The sequence below is a fragment of the Varanus komodoensis genome, unplaced genomic scaffold, assembly GCF_004798865.1.
Source record: "Varanus komodoensis strain SLA01 unplaced genomic scaffold, ASM479886v1 scaffold21, whole genome shotgun sequence".
NCBI lineage: Eukaryota > Metazoa > Chordata > Lepidosauria > Squamata > Varanidae > Varanus > Varanus komodoensis.
Window position 1 is genome coordinate 10,055,805 of NW_025335589.1, and position 23,466 is coordinate 10,079,270.

At 37.5% G+C, this 23,466-nt stretch overlaps 1 protein-coding gene across 1 annotated transcript in view; it reads left to right on the forward strand.

Moving 5' to 3' along the window:
- LOC123023753 overlaps window positions 1-23,466 on the forward strand; it is a 61,212-nt gene that overhangs the window by 23,710 nt on the left and 14,036 nt on the right. The window contains exons 11-18 of the mRNA XM_044430748.1: window positions 696-802; window positions 2,009-2,120; window positions 3,654-3,753; window positions 10,038-10,077; window positions 12,929-12,980; window positions 15,341-15,452; window positions 18,678-18,761; window positions 22,357-22,480. Coding sequence (XP_044286683.1) covers window positions 696-802; window positions 2,009-2,120; window positions 3,654-3,753; window positions 10,038-10,077; window positions 12,929-12,980; window positions 15,341-15,452; window positions 18,678-18,761; window positions 22,357-22,480 — 731 coding nt within the window. The remainder of the gene's footprint in view (window positions 1-695; window positions 803-2,008; window positions 2,121-3,653; window positions 3,754-10,037; window positions 10,078-12,928; window positions 12,981-15,340; window positions 15,453-18,677; window positions 18,762-22,356; window positions 22,481-23,466) is intronic.

Genomic DNA, 23,466 nt, shown 5'->3' on the forward strand with positions numbered 1-23,466 from the left:
AGGAATGATGAGTCCAGCAACACTGGGACTATCACAAGTTGCTTAACTCTGGTATAGATATCTCATTAGTGCCTCCCAGTTTTTGGTGTCATTGTGAACTCTTATTCATTAGAGCTCAGTAAAACATCTCAAACCATGTTTTAGTGTGGCAAGAATGAGATTAACCTATCTGTGGATCATAGGCTATGCCTACCTCTCTCTTCCTCTGACATGGCAACAAGGATGAATTTAGAAAATTTTGCTAGCAAAAGTTAGCAAAAGTTAAGATTAGTCATAGTTCAGTAGCCATGCCAGAGGAGGGGTTTATCGTAACATCTGAACACAGCCATTTTCTTTTTTATATTTAGTTCGCAAGTAAGGCCAAATCTTAATTTCTGCCCTTGTTTAGATACTATCGTATAATGAAATAAACCTAAAGAGTTGCCTACAAATACTTGCAAATGATTATTCAAACAATGCAGATTATTTTGATCACAGCTCTTCATTATGGATATAATTCAGTTTTCTAAGTTAATGGGGATTTTTAATCTGCTTTGAATGTACTTAACTCATTAAAGCCTTGGAATAATATATATCTTTGTTCATATGTAATAGTTCTTCCATTTTAAAGTAAAATATTGAAAAGAACAGTTGTCATAAATGCAGAGTTGGTTATTTTGATTTATTTCTGATCATTGTTTAAATTGTTTTCCCAGGTAAATGCCACTTACTTTGATGGATTCAGAGCTACAGCTTGCTGCCCAGTGGGAGGACCAAAAGCAATAGAAAAAGGAAAGCGAACTGCTGATAGTATTTTGGAAAGGTTGGTATTTAGTAAAATCAACACACAGTGTTAATTAATACAATAGCCATATTGTTGTTGTTGTTAGTTGCGAAGTTGTGTCCGACCCATTGCGAGCCCATGGACAACATTCCTCCAGGCAATAGCCATATTAGTCAGTCAGTTTCCTAAAATCTATTTTAAATGAAAGACAGTATATGATACATGGACAGTGCAGTCCATTGTGGCTGATTTTAACCCTCTGAACTTGGAGGATTACAGACATCCTATGGAGGGTAGAAGGAAGGTGGAAACAAAAGTTGCTTTCATGCTTTCCTCACCTTGTGAAAAATATAGATGGCCAATTTTGTCTCAGATCATGAGGAGGGAAGGTTGGTCACCACCAGGTTGCTACATATGTTGACAGAGCCTGTCTTCTTCCTGCCCTACATCAGGAACACCCACAAAAGCTCACCCTGGTAGCCTTAGGGTCTCAGCTGGTGTAATTCTTTTCACATGATCTGTGAGGGGAGAGCTAGGGTTCTTTGACTTCAGAGACCCAGTTCTGTCCTTGGAGCACAGTTTTGGGTTGGAGCTGGGATGTTGGTCTCCTAGACAGTGTCTAGGAGCTGTATGATTGTGCCCTATTTTTAACACCACCAAGTATGAAAACTCTTTTCCTTTCATATGCATGCAGTTTTCTTTCACAAGATGTAAATGCTGTTAAATGAAAAAATGTGACTTCAGAAAATGATTAACTGCATTCAAATATTGATATAGTGGAACCCAGGTGTCCCTTTGTCAACATTTGATCTTGAGAGAAGTTGGATTGGGAAATGATAATGTGATCCCACACTGATCCATGCACTTTATTTTTTTAATCACATTTAAGAGTATGGCTGCAGCAGTAAAGGGTGGAATAGAAAGGAAATAGGAAATATGAGTGAAGAATCCTAAACCTTCCCAGACACTTTTTCCCAACTGTGCTTACATCTGGTATCAGATGAAAGTGTCAGGGGGACAAGACACAAGTGAAGGAGAGAGTTGTTCATGCCATGTATATATGCATCCCTTTTCCTTTAAATTATACCCTTGTACAAGCCTCCATACCCAAAAGTGGAAGATCCGTTTAAAGGCTGTGGTCTGATGTTGTCCCATCTAGTGTAGAATCCAAAATCGAAGACTACTTGCAGTTATTGTAAATGCTTCTTTGGAAACATTTTACTAATTAAATTTTACTTGCTTTAGAACTCGTATTATGTTTGATCAGCTAGGATATGAAGATTACAGTGCAACTAATATACAGATTTTAGGTTCTGAAGAAACATATGGACCACATGCCAAACTGAACACCAAAGGGGTATGTATGACATGAAGGGAGTCACAGACATTTTATTGATGAGAACATGCGCTTGCATGTACTCTTCATTTCTATTATCTGTCCTCTATTCAACCTGAAGGGAAGGGAGAATAAAACCACCGTACTTATTTGAAGAAGAGTCCTTATTTCATTTGTGTTCTCCAGGCTGGCTTTCCTGGACATTCTCTGCAGTAAGATCAAGGTTCTTTTTCTAGATTAGGCAGGTCATTGATGCCACTTGCTCATGAGGTTAAGGAGGTATTTTGATGCCTGTTTTCTAGAGCAGGACTTTAGAGGATAAGGAGGATGTATTCTTCATTCATTCAGTTATTTGCTTCATTACTCTTTTATTTCTAATAATATGGCTATTGTTTATTTTTCCTGTTTTTATATATTATATTTTTAGGGAAATATTTAATCTTGTTTGTAAACTGCCTTGTGTTGTACAAGGTGTAATATAAATGTTTCAAATAAAATATCCATCTGGTTAGGTTCAATAATGGGTTTTACCAAAAAAAACAAAAAACAAAAAAAGGAAGAAAGAATGAGTTAGCATTCTTTTTTACTTTTTTTACTTTTTTTCTCTTGGTTAACACACTCCTCTTTATTTCACCCACTATGAGAGTTAGGTTCATCTAATTTAGTATAATAATAATAATAAGACTAAAATATAAATATTAGCTGTGATTCAAATGGGAGCTAAATGCAAAGTAATTACAATCTCATAGAACCGTTATGAAATAATAAGATAGTTATGATACTCTATACAAAACATAGTCATAGATAAGTCCTATAGATATCAGTTGCACCTACATTTAAATAAGTATACATTTGAATGCAACCATAACATGTCAATTCTTCTGTGTTTGGCCAATCTATTTTTGGCATCTACATAGATACATTTATTTAATACTATATAATGTTTAAAGTTCTTTATGAAATCATATTTTTGTTTTTTTCAAAAATACAACCCTGGTTTTACAAGGAAATACATTTCTTGAGGTTGTGCATGCTGTTTCAAAATATAAGGTTCTCATGATCAAATTTCTTCTGTACAGAATGTAAATTACCAAACACTAAACTATGCCATTTGAAAATTAACATAATGACCCCGTTACTGAGAAAAGCCAGGCATTAATGTTTACACTGGGGAAAAGTTATAAACTTTAGACTATTTTTAACAGAAAAAACTCACAAGTTAAAATGTGTGTGTTAGTCTTTTTTTTATTGCTCGGCATACTAAAGTTCAAGGGCCTTATATGAAATATACATTATCTGCCCCAAACGAGTACAATTGCATACTTAACTTCACATGATTTGCATTTTAAATTCTGTTTTTCTGTCTTAGAAGATGTGTATCCAGTGCTATTCCTACTTAGAATGGATCTGTTGAAATGTGTTAAGCTTGAGTAACATTGGATAGATAGAATCCCCTGTTTTTCAAAGCATTAGGAGAGCTGTGTATTAAATAAATTAAATTTTTGCATATATTTGTTGTATCTCACTTCCTCTCCTTCTGATATCTGAAATTAGGGTCCCCGTGAAGCTGTTATTTGGCTTTCTGTACTTCATAAGCAGAAAAAGGCAGTGGAAATCTTTTCACGAGAGATTGCTCCAGCTGGAACAGGAATGGGTAAATTTTTCTTCCCTTCCATCTCTCAGTCTCTGAAATCTACTTTTTAAAAATTTATTTATTTATTTATTTAAAACTTATCTACCCTGTCCACCACAGATATCTTGGGACGACTTACCATAAGGAACAAATAAAATAAATTGTACTTTATAAATTAGCTCTGTTATTAAACTGTGTTAAAATGGTGTTCCCATTGGCTAAAACTGAGCATTTGTGGTTTGTAGTTAATGTAAATGCCTTCATTTAGAATTTACACATGATCATCTATGTTACCTATATGAAATATGACCCTTATCACAGGTACTTGCACATGGTTTAACTCATACAAATACCTGAGGTGATTATTTATGTTTTGCTAACTTTGAAGCAAAACAATCATTCAAAACCCAGTGAAATCAAAAGGAAGCTGCTCTTAAGATGACTCTTCTAATGTGAATTCCTGCACGCATATGCGTCCCTATTACATTGGGAGTGAATATCCATGCTACTTCCTCTGAATTGGGGATCCTGACTTTCAGAGGCTCCAGTTGTTAGGAGCTCTCTTGAGCAAGTGGGCCCCTCTCCTCTGTACTGTTGCTACTTCCAACATGTTTGCCCTCCCTTCTGAACCCAGTATTATACAACTGTCCAGAAGGAGAACAAAACTAGTGGGCGATGCTGTGCCATCTGCTCACTCTTGTCATCGCTTCCATGCTTGGAGAGGATAGATGGAAAGGCAATAACAGAAAGAGAAGGAGGATCCTCAAGTGGGAATTGTAACAGGCTTTCTTCAGCATTGAGGCCCCTGGTAGCTGCCCAGCAATACTAACTCCTAATGCTAGCCCTGTGTCACTCAATTCCTACATTTAAAATACATGTTAAATAAATTTCTGAGCACAAAACATTATGGTTGAACATCAGCCAGGGCTAGTTAAGAGTCCTGCCTGAAACCTTGGAGAGCTGCCACCAGTTGGCGTCACTTGAAGAGACTATCTTTATTTAGTTACAACCCCCCTCCCCCATTATGATCTTTCCCCGCACAGTAATCATGCAGAAGAATCCTTGTAGATGGACAAAATGTGGTCCTCTGGAAGTTTTGACATGCTGCTTCCATTAGCTCCTGTCTGTGTGGCAACAGTGCGGGATGATGCTAGTTGTAGGCCAAAACATTTGGAAAGCCAGAGATTTCCTATTCCTGCTGTAGATCCTTTGCTTGGTTATGTCCCAAGTGAGAGAGATGAGTATTGGGGATATAGTAGGGAGGCAGCCACCTCTCATACCTTGCAGTAGCTGCACATATGCTTGCTGTGCATGTTGAGTGAAGCAGGAAGGCTCAGGTGCCATTTGGTGATTCCTCCACATAGGGATGCTGCAACCTAATGCAGGGAATGGTCATGCACTTTGTTTTTAAGTAATTTTTCCAAAGATTTTTTCCCATATATCATGTGCTGCAATTAAATTCTAGGAACAGTAGCATTTGGGTCTTTATTTTAAAAGTATGATTGTAAAGTTTATTAAAACATGTTGGGTTCAACATTGATCAGATTTCTTTACAAATGGCAAAATACTGCAGTAGAAGCTCAGGCATGTCAGTGTACATTCTCACTGGTCTGAGTATTATATTTGCTTAGCTCAGTTGCTGTTGAGCGCAATCTATTATGTTTCTTTCTCCAACCCAGTATTGTATAAAATCATGTTCCTTCTCCCACATTGCCAGCATCTGTGTGTTACTGTGCCATCTCATGCTTTCCTAGTGCCAACAGACTTTGGCCTTTCTTGAGTTTATTACTCCTAACATTCTGGCAGGATTTCTGCCCATTTGTTTGCTGCCTAGAAGTTAGAGTTGGTAATAGAGCTTTCACTTCTCATGCTGACCATCTAGTTATAGCCATCATAGTACAGCAAGTTCTGCTGTGTGAATAAAGGCTAAATTGTTACTGAGCATTGTAATGTACTAAGGAAATATTTATGGATCAAATTACAAGGAAAGGGTACCTGTAATATTGATCAAGGCAACTGGATTTCCCTAGTGTAGCATCTTGGTTTCACTAAATTGCTGAAGACACTCGAATGAGCACATTTGGTTTAAAGCATTCTTCGGTTAAGCCCTAGTACAAAAGAAAGCCCTAATCAAAATGGTAAGTTGCATTATACATTTACCTTGATTAAATAGGGCAATACATTGCTTCAATAGAAGGTACTGTTTTAAAGGTATACATTCAATAATGTCTATACTTAGAATTCAAGTTATATAAACTTGTATTAAAATTATTTTATTGCATGTACATTAGTCCTTAGAAAAATATGCAAATGTTCTGTCAGTGTAAGTGAATTGTTATCTTGCCAGATAAAGCAGTTCAATTGAACTTCTGTGGTTATGTAGATTGTAATAATCAGTAGAAAAAAGTCTAAGCATATTTAGAACATGAATATAGCACAACTTTTAAGTCTTCATTTACTGAATTTACTTTGCAGTAATTATAGTGCTCAGAGTAATAGGAGTACATTAGCCATGCATGCATGTGAATAACTGTTCAGTTATTGCTTCTGCAATAGCCTAGGGACAAAATAAATACACTGTTGATTTAAACCTCTGTTTACAGAATCAGGGTCAGCGTATGGTCACAGTTTATAATTGACAATAAATTTATGTTCTACTGAACTGAGCAAAGTAAAGATGTACTTATAAATTTATGTTCTACTGAACTGAGCAAAGTAAAGATATACTTATCTATATGATTTTAAATATTTCTAACATAAGTCAGTTATAACCATCTTGCTTTTGTTACTGATGGAGTTTGGTTTCAGAAGCAATTTTTTACCTTCATATTATATTTTCTTGTGCAGCAAAAATATTATTGAAAGACCATTTCTGTTGTAGGTGTAAATAAAAATAGTATTAAGCATTGTTGAAAGAAGTATATTTTAGATATGGTAAATTCTGTTATGAGTGATTGTTGATACAGCCTACTGCATTTAAGCTGTGAAAGACATCATAAAAGTTAAGTGTGTCTGGACTTATAGCTCTAACTAGTTGTCACTTCAATACTAACAATTTCTCTTTGGAAGTAAGTCACACACGGATAAGCAAGCATAAGAGTAGTTATGATTTTTCATGGCTTTTACCAAAAGTTGAACAAGTAAGTAGGTTACACATACTTTTGCCTTCATCTGTCTGTTCTAATTGTAGCCATGGGGCAATAACCAATGTTGCTACTATGCTAATGAAAATGAGATGGAGCATTTATGGGAAGGGCACGGCCCCCTTTTCTTTCGGTTTTCTACTCCCTGCCAGCATTCAAGCAGTGGTGGTCCTGAAGTGGCAATCTTGAGATCCAGTTTAGTGTAGGGTTAGTGTAGAGTGTGGAACTCAGGAAATGTGGGTTCTAGTTCCCACTCAGCCATGGAGCCAACTGGGTGACTTTGAGCCAGTCACTCTCTAAATAAATCTTGACACATTTGTAGATGATTTTTTTCCATTACCTCTTCAGCCACACATATCAGGAAAAGTCTGTGCAGTAGCCTTTTGGAACATTTTAATGCTAGATCATAGATTGCTTTTTTCGCCTGAAAGCAAGGTCCAGCAGATTCCTTTCATCTTTATCCATTGCAGCAGTATCAATCTAAAAAACATTCTTTTGGTACATGCAAGATAGTAGTTTGACTAAGACCAACTAGTAAGTTATGGATGAGGCAAGGGACAATGCTATGCCATCTATCTGGGTTAAACCTCTGTGATAAAGCCTATCTGAACATGACTTTAGTTTGCAAAAAGTGGGGGGGGCAGGGGGAAGAATTAAGGTGATTAAATTGTCATGCATCAGATTTTTAGAAACTTAAAATTAGTATTAAGCAAGAATAGTGTTTCGGAATAGGTATTTGTTGAATTTGTTCATATCCAACACCAAACCACAGTTTGGCATTTTATGAGTAAAACATGGACTTGGATATTCACTCCTTTCCTCTCTTCCTTCTTGACAGTACATTAACCTGAGATTTGGACATGTGACTTGGCACTACATATGAAACAGCCTACTGTAAACAGTGGCATATAAGTATCATTCAGTGCCTTGATCTGAGTAGAAAGAAGAGTAGAAAGCCCATTTTATGGGCTTTAGTTTATCAGCTTTCATGAGCTGGAAATACTTTGTGTTTTCTTGCAGAGTGCCCATCATAGTAAATTTTTTTAAAAAGTTTAATCGCTTTCTTTTGTTTTAATACAAAACTGCTTGAATGACACTTCTGGACACAACACAGAAGATAAATCTAAATTAATTTAATTTCTGGTTTAATCTTATGCAAGTTTAGATGTTTAAAAAGTTCTATAACTCGCAACTTTCCCAAGCCAACCTCTTTTTTCTGTTTAAACATACATAGAATTGTGCCCTTATTTAAACTTGTAAATTAAGGCTCTTTTCAGGAGCCTTAATTAACACAATATTGTGATAAGCTGCTGCTTGGTCACTTCAAAGTAACTTCACTGTATCTATGGAATAGATATTTGATTATCCTAAGTACATTTTTTACTCCTTTCCCCCCCCCCCCCCCCCCCCGTAATTGCTATGTTAAGAATGGCCATGTAGCAGTGTATTAAAATGACTTAGAATATTTTCCCCTTCCCTGACCCCATGATTAATGGAAAAGACATTCTCTGATATTTCTTATTTTCATATTCAAATAGCTGCAACAAAACCACTGGGCATATTTTGAACGGTATTGGGAACATTAATGTTTTATGGTCTTCATAAATGCACAGTTTGGTAGTTACAATTTTCCCCCTAAACTGTTAAACCAATGTGTTGACCCTTATTTCACATCTAATTGACCGGAGGTTGACACTACAATGACAGCTGGTTAATGCAGCTTGAGATTTCAAAGTGCCTGAGTATATGTAAATATTATGACTGATGACAAGTGGGTTGGAAGTTACTTCAAGGAATGTCCTAGGTTTAACAGATTAACTTGGCCAGTCCCCATTTATATTTGAATACTTAATCCTAAAAGATATCTTATCTCTTTGAGCTGAGAGGAAATGCATAGGATAATTATCCTCTGTAAGCAAAGTCATTTGTATGTAGTTTGCAATATTATAATTATTTTAGAACTCCTGGTTTTAGAATTTTGAAAAGTTCATAATGTGCTGTGCCTGAAGCCTAAGCAAAGAATAATCCTGTGGGTCAGAACCACAAATTCTTGATGACTACTTGTCTTCTGGTTTCTGTGCCCTTAGTCTCATGGCCTCAGTCCTAATTACCAACCTCTGCCTTCTTATCTAACTCCCACCGTTCACACTTCCAAACCCAGAAACATCATTCCCCATTCATTAACCAGCTTTGCACCACCACCTCTTTTACCCATGTGCATTTCTGGTGCCTAAGGATATGCCATACTCATTGAGAAGAAAAAGTGGTAGCTGCTGGCAGGCAGGAGTATTCCCTTGCCCACTTGCTCATAAGCTGCCCATCTTCTGACCTCAAGGCATCAGTTCTTGCTATTTTCGCTCACCAGAAAGGGAAATGTGTTGATCATGCTGACAAAATGCAAGGACTGGATAGTTTTAAGTTTCTATCTGCACTTAAAACTATTTATTGGTACTACAGTGGTTCATATTTTAAAAGAATAGATTGTTTGACTTTCTCCCTATTTCATACCTGCTTTTTCTGATTTTCCCAGGAAAAAACTGTGTCCTTTCATTATAAGTATCACTTTTAAGAACCTATGATTCTTAATGAGCTATTTATGGATGTTAGGGTAGAAAGCAAACAAGAGATATTTAAAAACCAGTACGTGTATCCCTGTATCTAACCTTTGCAAGTTTTGCACTCACATTGCATGTTATGTGTGGAAAAGTTCTATGTTAGTTCATAGTATCATGCCCATACAAAAAGGCCTTTGCAGACTTCATCAGTATTTTGTAATGGTGGTGTAATAGTGTGACCCTCAAGTTAATCGAATTTCTCAAAATCGTATTATTTCCTTGGTTTCACAAAACTTCTGCTTCAGCTTTCTATTAGAAAGATAGCCATACAGTTTCCTTAGGTTTTCCAGTATTACTGATAATGAATATTGTTTTCCTCTTACTATTTCTGCCCCAGAAATCATACTTCTTCCTCATAAAACAAAGGGAACTTACTATGAATTAAAATGATTTTACATGTTTTATGTTTGAAAAAATGACAGTATTTTATTTAATTTTGGTTTATTGAAGAAACTTGAGGTGGATTTGGAGTATACTGAAATCTGAACATAGAAAAATATTCAACTCAAATATTCTGGGGGCTTTTATTCTTTCTCTTTATTTTTAGCACCTGGTCTCACTGGAATTCTTGGAGGCCGCCCCAAAGTGTAAGTTTTAATTGAAGGGAACTCTTACAACTATTGCTCTTCTTTTTATTTTAAGAGGATTTTGTACATCACTTACAGGGCATTTCTCACCCCACCTTCTGGCAGGGTATGTGCAGTCAGCATGGAGAGCAAGTGCCTTCTTGTCTGTGACTGAGTCTTTTACTCAATCTTTTTATGGGCTTGCAGGGTTCTGTTCTGTTCTGTCTGACTGCAGCAAGTGAAGCAACTGTATTAGGGAAGTAGGCTGCAGCAAACTCAGGAACAATATCTCTTCCTCTTGTAATATCCTTCCCCACTTCTTCATATCTCCATGCCAGTTCCTTTCTGTAGTTATTGTGTCAGTTGCAGCATGCTAGAAGTGATGTAAGAATTATGTCTGCCTGCTCCACATCATATGTTTTAAAAGGGTACAAAATCAATGAAGATAGTGGCAAGAAAAGAGAAAGGCTTACAAAATGGAAGAATTAAAAAAATGTTCTTGACTTTTTGAGGTAATGGAATGGGAGGAAAAGAGAAAACTGGAAAAGTTCATTGTATCCAAAAATTGCAAGAAAACTCTGAATCCCCCAATCAACTCAAACAAATGTGTTAGGAAGTATTTCTGAACAAACACTGTGATCTTGTGGGAAAATCTTGGAAAGATCACTGCACACAATCCTTTGCATGTCTGCTTATGCAGCATAATGTCCAACTGAGTTCAGTGGGACTTACTCTAAGGTAAGCACATGTGCAAAGTTACAGCCTTATTGTGTCAGAAGCTTTCCATTTGTTGCAAGTGTTCTCAGCTAGAATGGGAGGACTCATGTGCTATAGTTGCTTAAGGGAAGGAATTAGAAAGGAAGAGTGCTTCCAAATGAAGGGTCTCTGTTATTATTAATCAAAAAGCATTTTACTACTCTTCCATCTTTTCTTCCTCAATTGAGATTTTTTTTCTCTTGGAAAGAAAAACATGTAAGAAGCAATTGGAAAATACAGAAGCGTTACAAATCAATGTTGTCAGTTGCACAGTAAAAGCAAATGTAAAAGCACCCACACACTGCAAGCATTTCTGGAGTGTGAAGAAATGCCAAAACCAGGTTCATTCTCATACACAAAATGCAAGGAGTAGTGGTTGCATCTCTGCAAGAATTAACTTCTACTATGCCACCTATATGTCTGTACATGGACATGTATATATCTGTGTGTAACTTACCTCTGCCTCTCCCCCACCGTTCACGTTCATTTCCTTCGATTGTACCGTCCAAATTGACTAGACTGGCAAGGCTGAAATCTTCTGGAATATACCCTAACCTCCCCATTGTTCCAGTACTCTGAACAATTATCCACATCCTATCATTGGATACCCTCTAGTAGTAAATTGCTGAGCCACAGAGATTGCCATCCAACTTAGATCTTGAGGGAAGCCTTTCAGTTACCTGATGGTTAATTTCACTGTGGAGTTATGGTGCATATGAGAATAAGGGAGAATTATGCAAAATCTTAAGTATGTATAGTTAGAAGGTAAGTTCCACTGAGTCACTGGAACTTACTTCCTAAATAAATGTGCATAAAATTCAGCTCCCAGATGCTGCTGAAGATACTTTATCATATTTAATACCTACAGTATATGAAGTGACAAGATTAGTGCCTTCCTTCACTTCTCAGTAATTGAAATTAAATTCTGTATGGTAAGGCCATGATCAGCACCACTGAATGAGCCAACCTCCATATGGGTAGATAAATGTACGTGATTTTAGAGGCTCATATATATGGGATGCAGGTGGCGCAGTGGTTTAAACTGCTGTGCTGCTGGGCTGGTTGATCGAAAGGTTGCCGGTTCGAATCTGCACAACGGGGTGAGTTCCATTGCTCCATCCCAGCTCCTGCCAACCTTGCAGTTTGAAAGCATGCAAATGCAAGTAGATAAAAAGGTACCACTTCGGTGGGAAGGTAACAGCGTTCCGTGCACCTCGGTGTTTAGTCATGCCAGCCACTTGACCACGGGAGACTGGGGACAAAAGCTGGCTCCCTCAGCCAGGAAACGGAGATGAGCACTGCTCCCTAGAATCAGACATGACTGCACTTTAATGTCAAGGGGAAACCTTTACATACATGCATACATCCATACATACATACGTACATTACATTACATTATCAGGGTGACCAAATGCTGATGGTTACTTTGGCATATTGGGAATGAAGCCTCAGTTATAAATTATGGAATGTTGGTGAAGGGAAAAATGGGCTAAGAATGTTGTATTATGGAAAGACCACAAGATAGTAATGGTAGCTGTAAGAACATTAAGTCCAGAGTCAAAATTTACCCAGTTGAACTACTGGGTGGAAGACCTGTAAGACTTCAGTGGGATCTCAGAAATGCAAAAGAAGAATGCTGGTTGGCAGTACATTAGTGAGAGATAGTTCTGCTCTTTTTTGTGGACATTACTGGGAAAATAGGACTTACTAAATCGCTAGACAGTTCAATCATTCAAAACCTGGGAAACGTGCAAAACTGGAGTGAGTGCCAAAGCTATTGCTTTTCTGAGGATACTATTTATCCTAGGGCTGTCCTTGCCCTATAGCTTCTGGGGGAGGTGGGGTGAGGTATGGATTTAAAGTTGGAATTATTGCTGGTCTTGCTCAACTTAATAGGAAGTACTGTATTATCCAGTTGTAATAAAGTGCTCAGAAGCAAGTTGCTCAGAAATGCTTTATATTTTAAATTCCTTCTACTGTCAGTATTTAAACTGATGCCCTAAGCATCTAAATACCACCTTTGTGGTATATATAGGAACTTTTAAAATACTTTCTGAAAGGCATTTTTATTACTTATCTTTAATGTGCTTTTATTTTTCTGTGGTTTCCTTTCTAGATCTCCAGTTCTAAAACCATTTTTCTTCCTTTATCCAAAAGAGAATGTCAAGGTAGGAGCTGTTATCTAAACAATTGTAGCACCTGAACTTTTTCCCACTTCCTAGCTCTTGCAGCGAAACGATAATTTGGAATCACTTCTCAACAGTTACTAAAAGTTCCAGTGCAAAACTCAAGTGGTTGGTCTGGAAAGTCTGTTGTACTTTCCTATGTTTCATGAGAAATACAGTGGTACCTTAGCTCACAAATTTAATCCATTCCACGACTCCGGTCACTATCCAAATTGGTCGCGAGCCAAGTCAAATTCCCCCATAAGGTTCAATGTAAATAAGGTTAATCCATTCTGTATTTTTTTAATTGCAAAAATTTGAAACAAAGTAACAAAGAACAGCTAAGTAACAAAGTACAATAGAAAACACTAACCTAGGTGGGGGGGAGGTTATTGTTTGGAGGGAGAGTCCAAACCATAATTGTGCGATGGCAATGGGGGGGGGGGGGGGGAGATGGCTGCGATCGCGGGTGCGCGCGTGCAGGGAAGATGGGCATGATTGTAGGTGTGCTGGGGGGGAGACAGGTGCGATCGCGGCCATCTCCCCCCCCCGAGCATGATCGTGGCCATCTCCCCCCCCCCCCCAAGCACGATCGTGCAGGGAAGATGGGCGCGATTGCAATTGTCACCCAATGCGGAGTTTGCAACCTGAGTCAAAATTTTTCTGAAATTTCTGTTCGCAACCCAATTTGGTCATGAACTGAGGTCTTCGTGAGCCAAGGTACCACTGTACCTTGCTTCATATTGGTATTTGTGCGAGTACAAGGAGCTGGCTGCTCAGAGCAGGGGCTACTCTGAGGGCCTAAGAATGGGAAGCAAGAGGCCAGTGGTGGGTGCACTGCTGTCTGATTCCTCTCTTTCTTGAAATAGCCCTTTCCATGGTGCTTCAAGGGCTTCTTCAGAGAACCAGAAGAACATCCATGTTCTTAATTTAAAAAATCGTAGCAGTTACAGGATTCAGAGCCTATTTTGATTTAAGTAAGACTTAAATCAGATATCTAAATCAGGCAAGATGCTACAAAAGAGCATGTGGAGGATAGCTTGAAAACACATGTTTATTAAAAAGCAAAACAAAAACAAAAAATAGGGGAATGCTCAGTTAGAAATGCAAGCATTAGAGAAGCAAGGAGGACCTGAAGACGCACTCAATGCATGAATTCCCCCACCTTGATCCTCCTCACATGGGTTTCCTCTGCTTAATGTTTGAGACAACTTTCAGCAGTTCTAAAAATGTGTGTTCTTTGAATTACTCTTTCAAGAGTGTAAGAGTTTCAAGAGTACCTGTTGCATAAGTTTTCACACATGCCGCAGCACCAGACTTGAATATTTGGTACAAAGATTCTATTGTTCAGTTTACCGTAAAGCCTTGTTCTGTTCTAGTTTTGAGTAAGGATCAGCAGTGCTTTACTTTAGCTTTTATGTAATTTTACTAAGTTCAAAACAGGGTTTGTACAGTTTCATAGCTTCACAAGTTAGAAATTTTTTACGTTTGAAATAAGTTATAAATGGATGCCTTCTCTATTGGGTTGGGAAGCTGATAACATTCCCAGCAGGTAATTTCCACAAACCAAGTATTTAAAAGTCTGTTAAAACTAAGGGTAGTACATATTGTCTTGACTTTTTCTAGTCCATACCTTATTACTGGGTTTATATGAGAAGTGGTTGCTTGTATCTCAGTCTTCTAGGTAGACTTTTACTACTGATGTTTCACATCTGTACTGGCACCTAAGTAGTCCTAAGATATCACAGGGTGGTGGTGCTGTTTCTAAAAGCAAAAAGGGGAACTCCACCATGACATGATTAACTTTATGCAAACATGTGTCAACATAGACTTGTAATGGAAGCTAGAGATTATATAAGAGACCTGAGCACAACCAGGTGTACTGTTTTGCATAAGACACAAAGGCAGCTGTATTAGCCATAAGAAACATTACAAGATCCACATGGTATAATACTGTTATTACACTACCTCAAAGATCACAGAAATTGTTCCAAGGTTTCAAGAACTTGAGAACTCTTCATCAGCATCTTCATCAGGCAAGATGCTACAAAAGAGCAAGGGGTGACTCTGGGGATACAGAGTGGAAAAAAATGGGATATTGTAGTCAGGATGTCTGCATTGTCTTCAAATGATAATGGGTTTACAGATGTCCAGATAAGGTTGTGCCAGATAAGAACATAATATCTATGTTCAGACAAGGTGATGTGATGGTTTCTGATTTCAACATGGCATTTTTGTATGTATTGCATTAGGTTATGATTCACCTGTTTAATAATTTAAATCAGGGAGCCGGCTAGAGCCAGGGGTCAGACTAGATGGCCTGGGAGACCCCTTCTGACTTGCTCTGTTTCTATGTTTTTCAGATTGACATATTTATGAATGGACAACATGTTGAAACATTTGAGGATGATCTTTCATTCACTTCAGATGCAACTGTTTCTTATGAAGAACCCCAGAATCAAGAAGATTTGAAAGGTACTTTTTTAACCACTTAAATTTCCCTGTAGTATAATTTTTATATGTGTGGAATATACTTTTCGTATTTGTTCTATGTAGACTGCTGGTAAATGATGGCATAAATTACATCAGAAAACCCTTGATGTTGTGGATGGCATTATTAGGCCTAAGTAGGTATGGGGACAAAATAATCCTTTACTGTGATATATACCGTGTGATATATTTTATGTGATTTGGTTAAAAAGTATTTTCATTCAGAATCAATATGTTAATTAGCTTGCTGTTGGAATGTTGTTTGCATTACCATCCGTCAACATATATGAATAACAACAACTAAGAAGATCATTCTTGGCTGTACTTTTAGCACTTCAGTTCCCTCTGACAGCACAGTTTACATTACCCACAAACACCAAGTATGTGTATATAAGTCTGCCAATATGAAGTTAACACTTTATGTGTATGTAGAAGTGACCAGTGTGTATAAAAGCTTACTCCAGAATAACTTTGCTAGTTTTTAAAATGCCACAAGAAACTTCAGTATTTTTTTCAGCAGTACTCCTAATGTGATGCAATACAGGCTGGCAACCAGGTTGTTGGATTTTGTGGTTGTTATTTATCAAGTAGGGAATTCAAAAACTGCACATTAGCAACAACCAAATCTCCTCTAATCTGTCACTGAAAAAAATTAAAAGTTGTTGATAATTAAAATTTTACATGGGATGAGGCCTGAGGCATAATCTGTTGAATTATCTAACTCTTTACCCACATGCTGAAGATTGCTGGAATTGCTGTTTTTAATAGGATAAGAAATCATTTAGAGGCATACTAGATTGCATGCTAGACATTTTGCATAATACAATTCATTCTACAGTTACAAATTAGTTAATTGCTAACAACAGATTAGGTAAGATATATAATCAACTTCTTATTTTGTGACTGGGCTATAGAAGTATCAGAGATGATTGCATCCAAGGTTTGGCTTGGGTATTTCTCACTTCTTTCCTGTAAATGATGAAAAATAGAGTGCCAGACTAAGACTGGGGAAATCAAGGTCCAAATCTCAACTGATTTAGTTTGGTGGGCACATTTGGTTGCTCACACTGGATACTAGTGCGGAAATGTTTGTCCATTCATAAAATAGCTACCATGTTGACTATAACTGGTCATAAAACATTAACTTCCCTGAAGGCAAACCACGTAAGATTTTTTTAAAGTGTCTTAAAAATCTATGGTATAGTCGGGTTCTCAGTTCTAAAATGTGAAATCACCCCTTTGATGCTACTCTTTCAATGAACAACTGAATCAACATTAAATAATCTTAAGAAATAAAATAAAGAGAGGCAGGGAGGCTGGTAGGTACCAAAGCCTCACAACATTGTGAGGCTAAATGAATTGGTGAAAACCTTATAGGCCACCTTGAATTGAATAAGGTAATAATAATAATAATAATAATAATAATAATAATAATAATAATAAGGCATTTGTTAGAATCACTGGTAAATACCAGAATCGCTTTTCCTAATATTAAGAGATGCTGTTAAATGCCAAGATTTGCCATGTTTAATCCATTGACCATAAGAAGAATATTATGAAATGCCAAGCACTAATGTTTTGTTAGTGTTCGATTTATATCCTGCCTTTTTCCTACAAAGGGCTCAAGGCAGCTTACATCATCTCTCCTCCCCCATCTTATCCCCACAACAACAACCCCGTGAGGTAGGTTGGACTGAGAGTCTGTGACTGGCCCAGAGTCACCCAGTTGGCTCCATGGCTGAGCGGGGACTTGTACCCAGATCCTCTGAGCCCCAGTCCCATGCTCTTAACCACTACACCACACTGGCTCTCGTTTTTTCTTTTTTTGGCATACATGGTAGAAGGCTTTTTTCTCCCTCACATTTCGCATCTGTCTGAAGGACTTTATCAGCAGTGCATATGTAACATGACTGGATAGGCATTGCTTATACATTCCTGCAGATAGACGGGAAATGGGAGGAACACATTTATTTACTACATCTATATTTCTTCTTGCCTCACCGCAGCATATGTGGTTGTCCTTTTTTCCTTTTAAAACAGGTTGATGAGGTAGATTAGAAGGAGTGATAGGGAGTGGGATTGCATCACATTGTGGGTAACTTTCAGCTTGTCATGCACAGCAAACTGCTAGCTTTTCTCAAGCAAATTACCCTGACAATTCATGGTTGTTTTTAGGGGTTGTTCAACAAACAATGGGTTGTTGTGTCACTCAAACCTGGGGGAATGACTATATCCTGGGTTGCAGAAAGCAGCAAGTAAGCAACTTGACAGGAGTGGCAAATGCCCAGATTGCTGCCAATGATAGTTGGTCCACCAAGTGGCACTTTGGACTGACCATCATTGGCTTCTTCTCCTGCATGCAATCACAACCACTTCTGTAGTTGCCACAGCATTTTTTTTCAGGGAATGCTTTTTATGATCTGGGAAATGATAGCCCCTCCAAAAGCCAGAATGACACATTGGTTCACCACCTTTCTTTTGTTTTTTGTTTATTTTTGTTTTTGCACCAGAAATATGTGCAAGTGTTTTCTGTAATTTAAAAAAAATATTTTTGGGTTGATAGTTAAGAGTCATCCAAATGTTTATCTCTGTCTACCTGACAGAAGCCTTGTCTGGTTGATAGAGGGGTGTTAAGAGTAAAACTCACCTGGGTGCAGGTCTACTGAGCTTGGCCTTAGATCTTTAGAGCTGTGCTAACATCATCTGTACTTCCAGTATCAAGTGTAGTGTGCCTTTGAATACCATTGCCTGAGGAACATGAGTAGGAGGTTCCTATTGTGTTTATACCTTGCATTGTGATTTCTTTCCTTATCTGGTTGGTCACTGTAGGAATAGAATACTGCACTACTAAGGTCATCAAATTAGAGATCATGAATATTTTAGATCTCTATAGTTGCTGTTTTAAAGCCTCCTTATAAAAGACAAGATGTGTATAACACCTACCAGGTTGTGGATGTTCTTTTAATATAGGTACAGAATGTACATCTCCTGATTTAGCCCAGGAAGCAGGAAGCCTGAGTCATTCACATTTCTTCTCTTGCTCATTCTGTGAAATATCCAGAGCAGTTCTAAGAGACAACCTTCTAAAAATGTATCTTTGAAGGATTATTCAAAATTTCAGACAGCAGCCCACTTAATTATAATCCTCAAAGAGCCAACTTTTCTATAACAGGTGAGAAACCAGTAATTTATTCCATTCTGTATATGTAGATCTGCCAAATGGTCCACATACATATCGTCTGGAAGATCTTGCCTATACCAGGAGTGGGGACAAAGGCAACACAGCAAACATTGGTATGCTCCTTGTAAATACATCTGTATTGTTTTAAAATGATTGTTACATCACATTGGGAATGTGCTTGGCTCTTTTGCAATCACATTTGTCCTCAAAGGTGTATAACAAATGCTTTACTCACCAGTCTTCCCCAATAAAGAGGTTGATAGTTTTTATCGCTCTGTGGATATCTAAATTTGAAAGAGTCATTAAAATAGTGTTGGAGCAGCTAGACCAAAATTAAAGAGAAAGAGAGGAAAATGAAATGTTTGCATATCTCCTAACATGGTGAAAATGTTTGTTTAACCATACAGACTCTGTGTTACACTGTTGTAGATTCGGAGAGTTTATCCATTCAGTGTTTTTTAAAATTCAGTTATATAGAATTGAATAGAAGTATAAAAGGAATGTATATATAAAAACCTGAAACTTCCTTTATACTAAGTCTTATCATTGATCCATGGAGCCTAATGTTGTTTTAGGGAGTGGTCTTTGCCAGCCTTATCTGAAAATGGGGACTGAATCTTGTACATAAAGAGCATACACTCCCCTAAGAAACTATGGGGCTGCCCCTGCTATTTCTGTGTAGTTAGCCCTTGTACTTAAACTGAATATCATTTCACATTTTTCTTTACATTTGAATTATTGTCAAATACATCTCATTCTTCAAAAATATAACTAAATGAATGCCTATTTGATGAGAAAAGTATTTTATTTTTACAAACAAAAGAGGCTACGAACTGTTTCTAGTAATTTGGCATGGGGGCTGATCTGCTAGGACAGTGGCTTGTATTATTTATAGTATGGCTCCGGACAACCAATATTGAGCTGGTTCAGAGGGTTTGGAGCTTCATGAAGCTTCAGGCTTCTGCATTCTTTCTTTCTTCTGAGAGAAGGTTGCTTCTTCTTTTTCCTGGTTTGAGACATCTTAGTTTGCGTAGCATAGTTTGCATACCGAACTATGGTTTGTCTCAAACCAGAAAGAGAGTACATGAGTCTAAGGATCCTTAAATCTCAGTTTTGTACTGCTGGATTATGCTTTGGATTATGTCTAGACCAGTGCTCAGTGAATATGTAGGTTTGAAGAGTAAATCTTTTAGTTCTGCAGCATGGAAAGGAAAGGTAGGGCATCTTAGTATCACTAACTTCATGGAAGCAGAGAATTTTACTTCTCATGGGGCAAGACATGAATTGTCTACTTATTAATTAACAGTTGATGAGACAAATTATTATTTATGCTGTAAAGGTGATCCCTAGGCTTAGAGGCAGCTGAAAAAGCAAAGATTTAAACTAGAAAAATAGCACTGAAATTGGACTATTGGAGAACTTAATTCCAATTTACAGAGGAAGTAATATTAGGAAATTTAAGTGTTTTCTAACATTTAGGGTTTACCTGATGTTTTATCCCAAATGTATTAAATTCTTTCAGACAATCCAGTCTAGAATAATATAATACAATGTTGTGCTTAGCAAATCTCCATTTTTTTTTAATTTGAAGACTATTAGGATGTGTACAGACATAACTTGAATGGTAGGACTGCTTTGGATCCACTCACATTATTTTGGTCAGACATGCATCCTTTCTGAAAGTATTTTGTTCTGGAGGAGCTAGTTCTCTTTTCCAGCAGAAGCCAACTGTTTGAAGTCCTAATTGGCTGGCCTTGTAACCATGACATACCCACCTTTTCATTTCCTAAACAAAGTTTCAAGAAGGAAAAGGGGTTTGCCTAATATTTAACTGAATACATATGCCTTTAAAGACTGGATTCAGATGAAATGTGTGTGTCATTAGAGGAACAAAGATGGGAAGCAGAACCATCCCTTCATCAAAATAAAATGTACAAATTCCTGTAGGTTGGTGTGTAAACATCTTTATTCTTAGCACTGAAGTAAAATGATGAGTATTTTCTTGTGTGTTCAGTAATGTGTCATATTCCTTTTACATGCTTCCAATGATTCTCTTACTCTCTGGAAAGAAGAGAGATTGTCTAGGTGCTTGTAAATTGAAGGTGTGTTTTGATCCTTAACTGTTGTAAAAGTCAAATAAAATAAAGGAGTTTTTGTTAGGCTTTAAGGATTTCACCCTTGCCTATACAATTTCTTGTTTATATCACAACATTCTGAAGAGAGATACAGAAAAATAGTGCTCTCTGCTTGTACCAAACTAGGACTGGGAAAACCCAGGTCTGAATTCCTTTTCAGCCATGCTGGTCACTAGGTAATCTTGGGATAGCCACCATTTTTCAGCCAAACCTACTTCACAAAAGTTCTTTGAAAATAATAAAGAGTAGGGTACCATATGTCCTGTCCAGAACTGCATGGAGGAAAGGTTATATAAATTAATGAGACTGAGATTGAGAAAGGGAGATACTGGAGGGTTTAGAAATATCAATGGCCCACAATATTCAGTCTAATTGCCTTGAAATAATGGTGCTCTTCAGAATACGTCACAGTAGAAAAGTTAAACTATAAAATTACCATATTTTATGTAGTTCTAGTATCATGATTGAATGGGATGATGTTTGTGTTTTGTCCTACTTTTATCTTACTGTATATCATGGCTGACAATCAACATAGTTGCCACACGAACCTGGCAGTTGAGATTAAGTTCTCCCTATAAATCTACTTCTGTAAACAAGGGGCGGCATAGAAATGTAATAATAATAATAGTAATAGTAATAGTAATAGTAATAGTAATAGTAATAATAATAAAAAAAACACTTCTCTCCCCTCTTCCCTTTCCAGCAGATCTAAAGTGCAGTGCTTTATTTAAGCTGGACAGGGTTTTGTTTTGTTTTTTGTGATGCAGTGTGTTTCATTAAAAAATTGTTCTTAAGCATCAATCAGCATAAATTTCCTCTAGTTTGTGGGGATTGCTCTTGCCCATATGAAAAGTCGATTTCAAACTGTAGACCCTCTCTTCCCTTCCTATCCCAAAAGGCTTCCCTCAAGTTTGTATTGCTTGTGAGCCAGATGGTAGGAATGCTGAATGTTAGTTAAATGGCCTGTCTCTTTGGCTTGATGTCTGCCTAGCTCACTAGGTTAATGAAGTTACACCCTTCCTTCTCAGACTTTGCCTGTTCTACAGTGCTTCCACCAAAACTGGATGTGTTTTGGTTCTTAGCAGCTGTCTCACAAATCTTGCTTTTTAACCTTGCTATTTCTGTGCCACATTCCAGTGCCTCTCCTTTTGCTCCTAATTCACATTTTGAGTCTTAAGTTTTTAACTGGGCTGCTATGTTTTGAAAGAAACAGGCCCCACCTGTACACCTACCTACACCTACCTTCGAACTTTAGATAGCTGGCTACTAGAAACTGTGTCTTTTCTGTGCTGGTACTTAGTGTTTGCCTGGAACCTTTTTTGTTATCTTTTAGACCATGTTTTAAGATTACTCTTATTCTTCTTGTATTGGCAAAAACAACTAATCATAAGTACAAACCACAGATGAAAATATATTTCCTATTGGAAGTGGAGACCTAATTATTTTTAGCTAGGATAGCTGTTGATTTTAAAATAATAAAGATTTGAAAATTTTTAAATATATATAAATAAGATGCTTTTGATGCTTCATGTAGAACAATAACTGGCTTTGTTTTGCTTATCTGTAACAATAGGTGTTATAGCCCGGCATCCCCTCTGTTTCCCATATCTCAAGAAAGCATTAACTGCTCAGGCTATAAAAGATTATTTTCAGCATCTTTTAGAGTCAGAACAGCCTGAAGAGAACTTGGTCACAAGGTATGTGCTCTTCATATTAATACATTCATGTAATGTGGTTTGATGAAACTGGTTGAAATTATTTGATTATAAGGAAATATTCAGATTTGAAATAAGCTTTAAATTTATGACTAAGCAAGCATCTATCTTAGACAGAATATTGGTTACATATAAATGTTTCTTAAAAGGGGATGATCCAGTTTCACAAGCAGACATGCAGTGTGTTAAAGGAAGCTCTTCTCTTCAGAAAGTTGCCCTCCACACATAGAGAACAGTGAACACAACAACAGAGCAGGTGGAACTAGCACATTTTCTCTCCTCGCATGTTTTTTCTAACCAGGTGGGAAATCCCAGAATACAGCTTCTGTGAGTCAGTCTACCTATAAAATGTGTGGCTAAAAGCCATTTAAGACTTGAACCTGTTTTGCATGACATGGCAGCTCACCATGGCTTTATCTACCTGTGAGGCTCTTTGCAATGTGTTGGGCTTCCATGAACTGCCCAGACAGAAGCATTGTTTGCAGGTTAGCTGGTTCTCAGAATAACCCATGAATTGTTTTAGAGGCATAAACAAAATACAGGGCTCAAAGAGCCCTCAAACAACTGCTATTGCCAGGGTTCACATAACATGACAAATTATGACAAGTCCATGGGTGCCATGGAAATATGCCTAAGAGTGCTTGGCATAATATAACAGCCCCCACAGATAAGGAATGGTAGACTGTTGCAATGCAAAAAGAAGCCCATGGAATGTTTGTGAGTCAGTTAAAAACAAACAGCACCACTGCAAGGAGTTGGGCAGAGGAAAAACAAATTAGTTTATTTGAGCTCCTGACAGTTTATCCTAAGTATCTTGGAAGGGGAAAATTACCTTTCCATCTCCAATACTCTGTTCCACCCCCACTATGCAACTGAAAAATGAATATTAGCATAGGCTAGCTGTTTTCTGTTGAGTGCCATTTAGCACAGCAGGGATGGCCAGTGGTTGAGAAGTGGGGGGCAGAAGC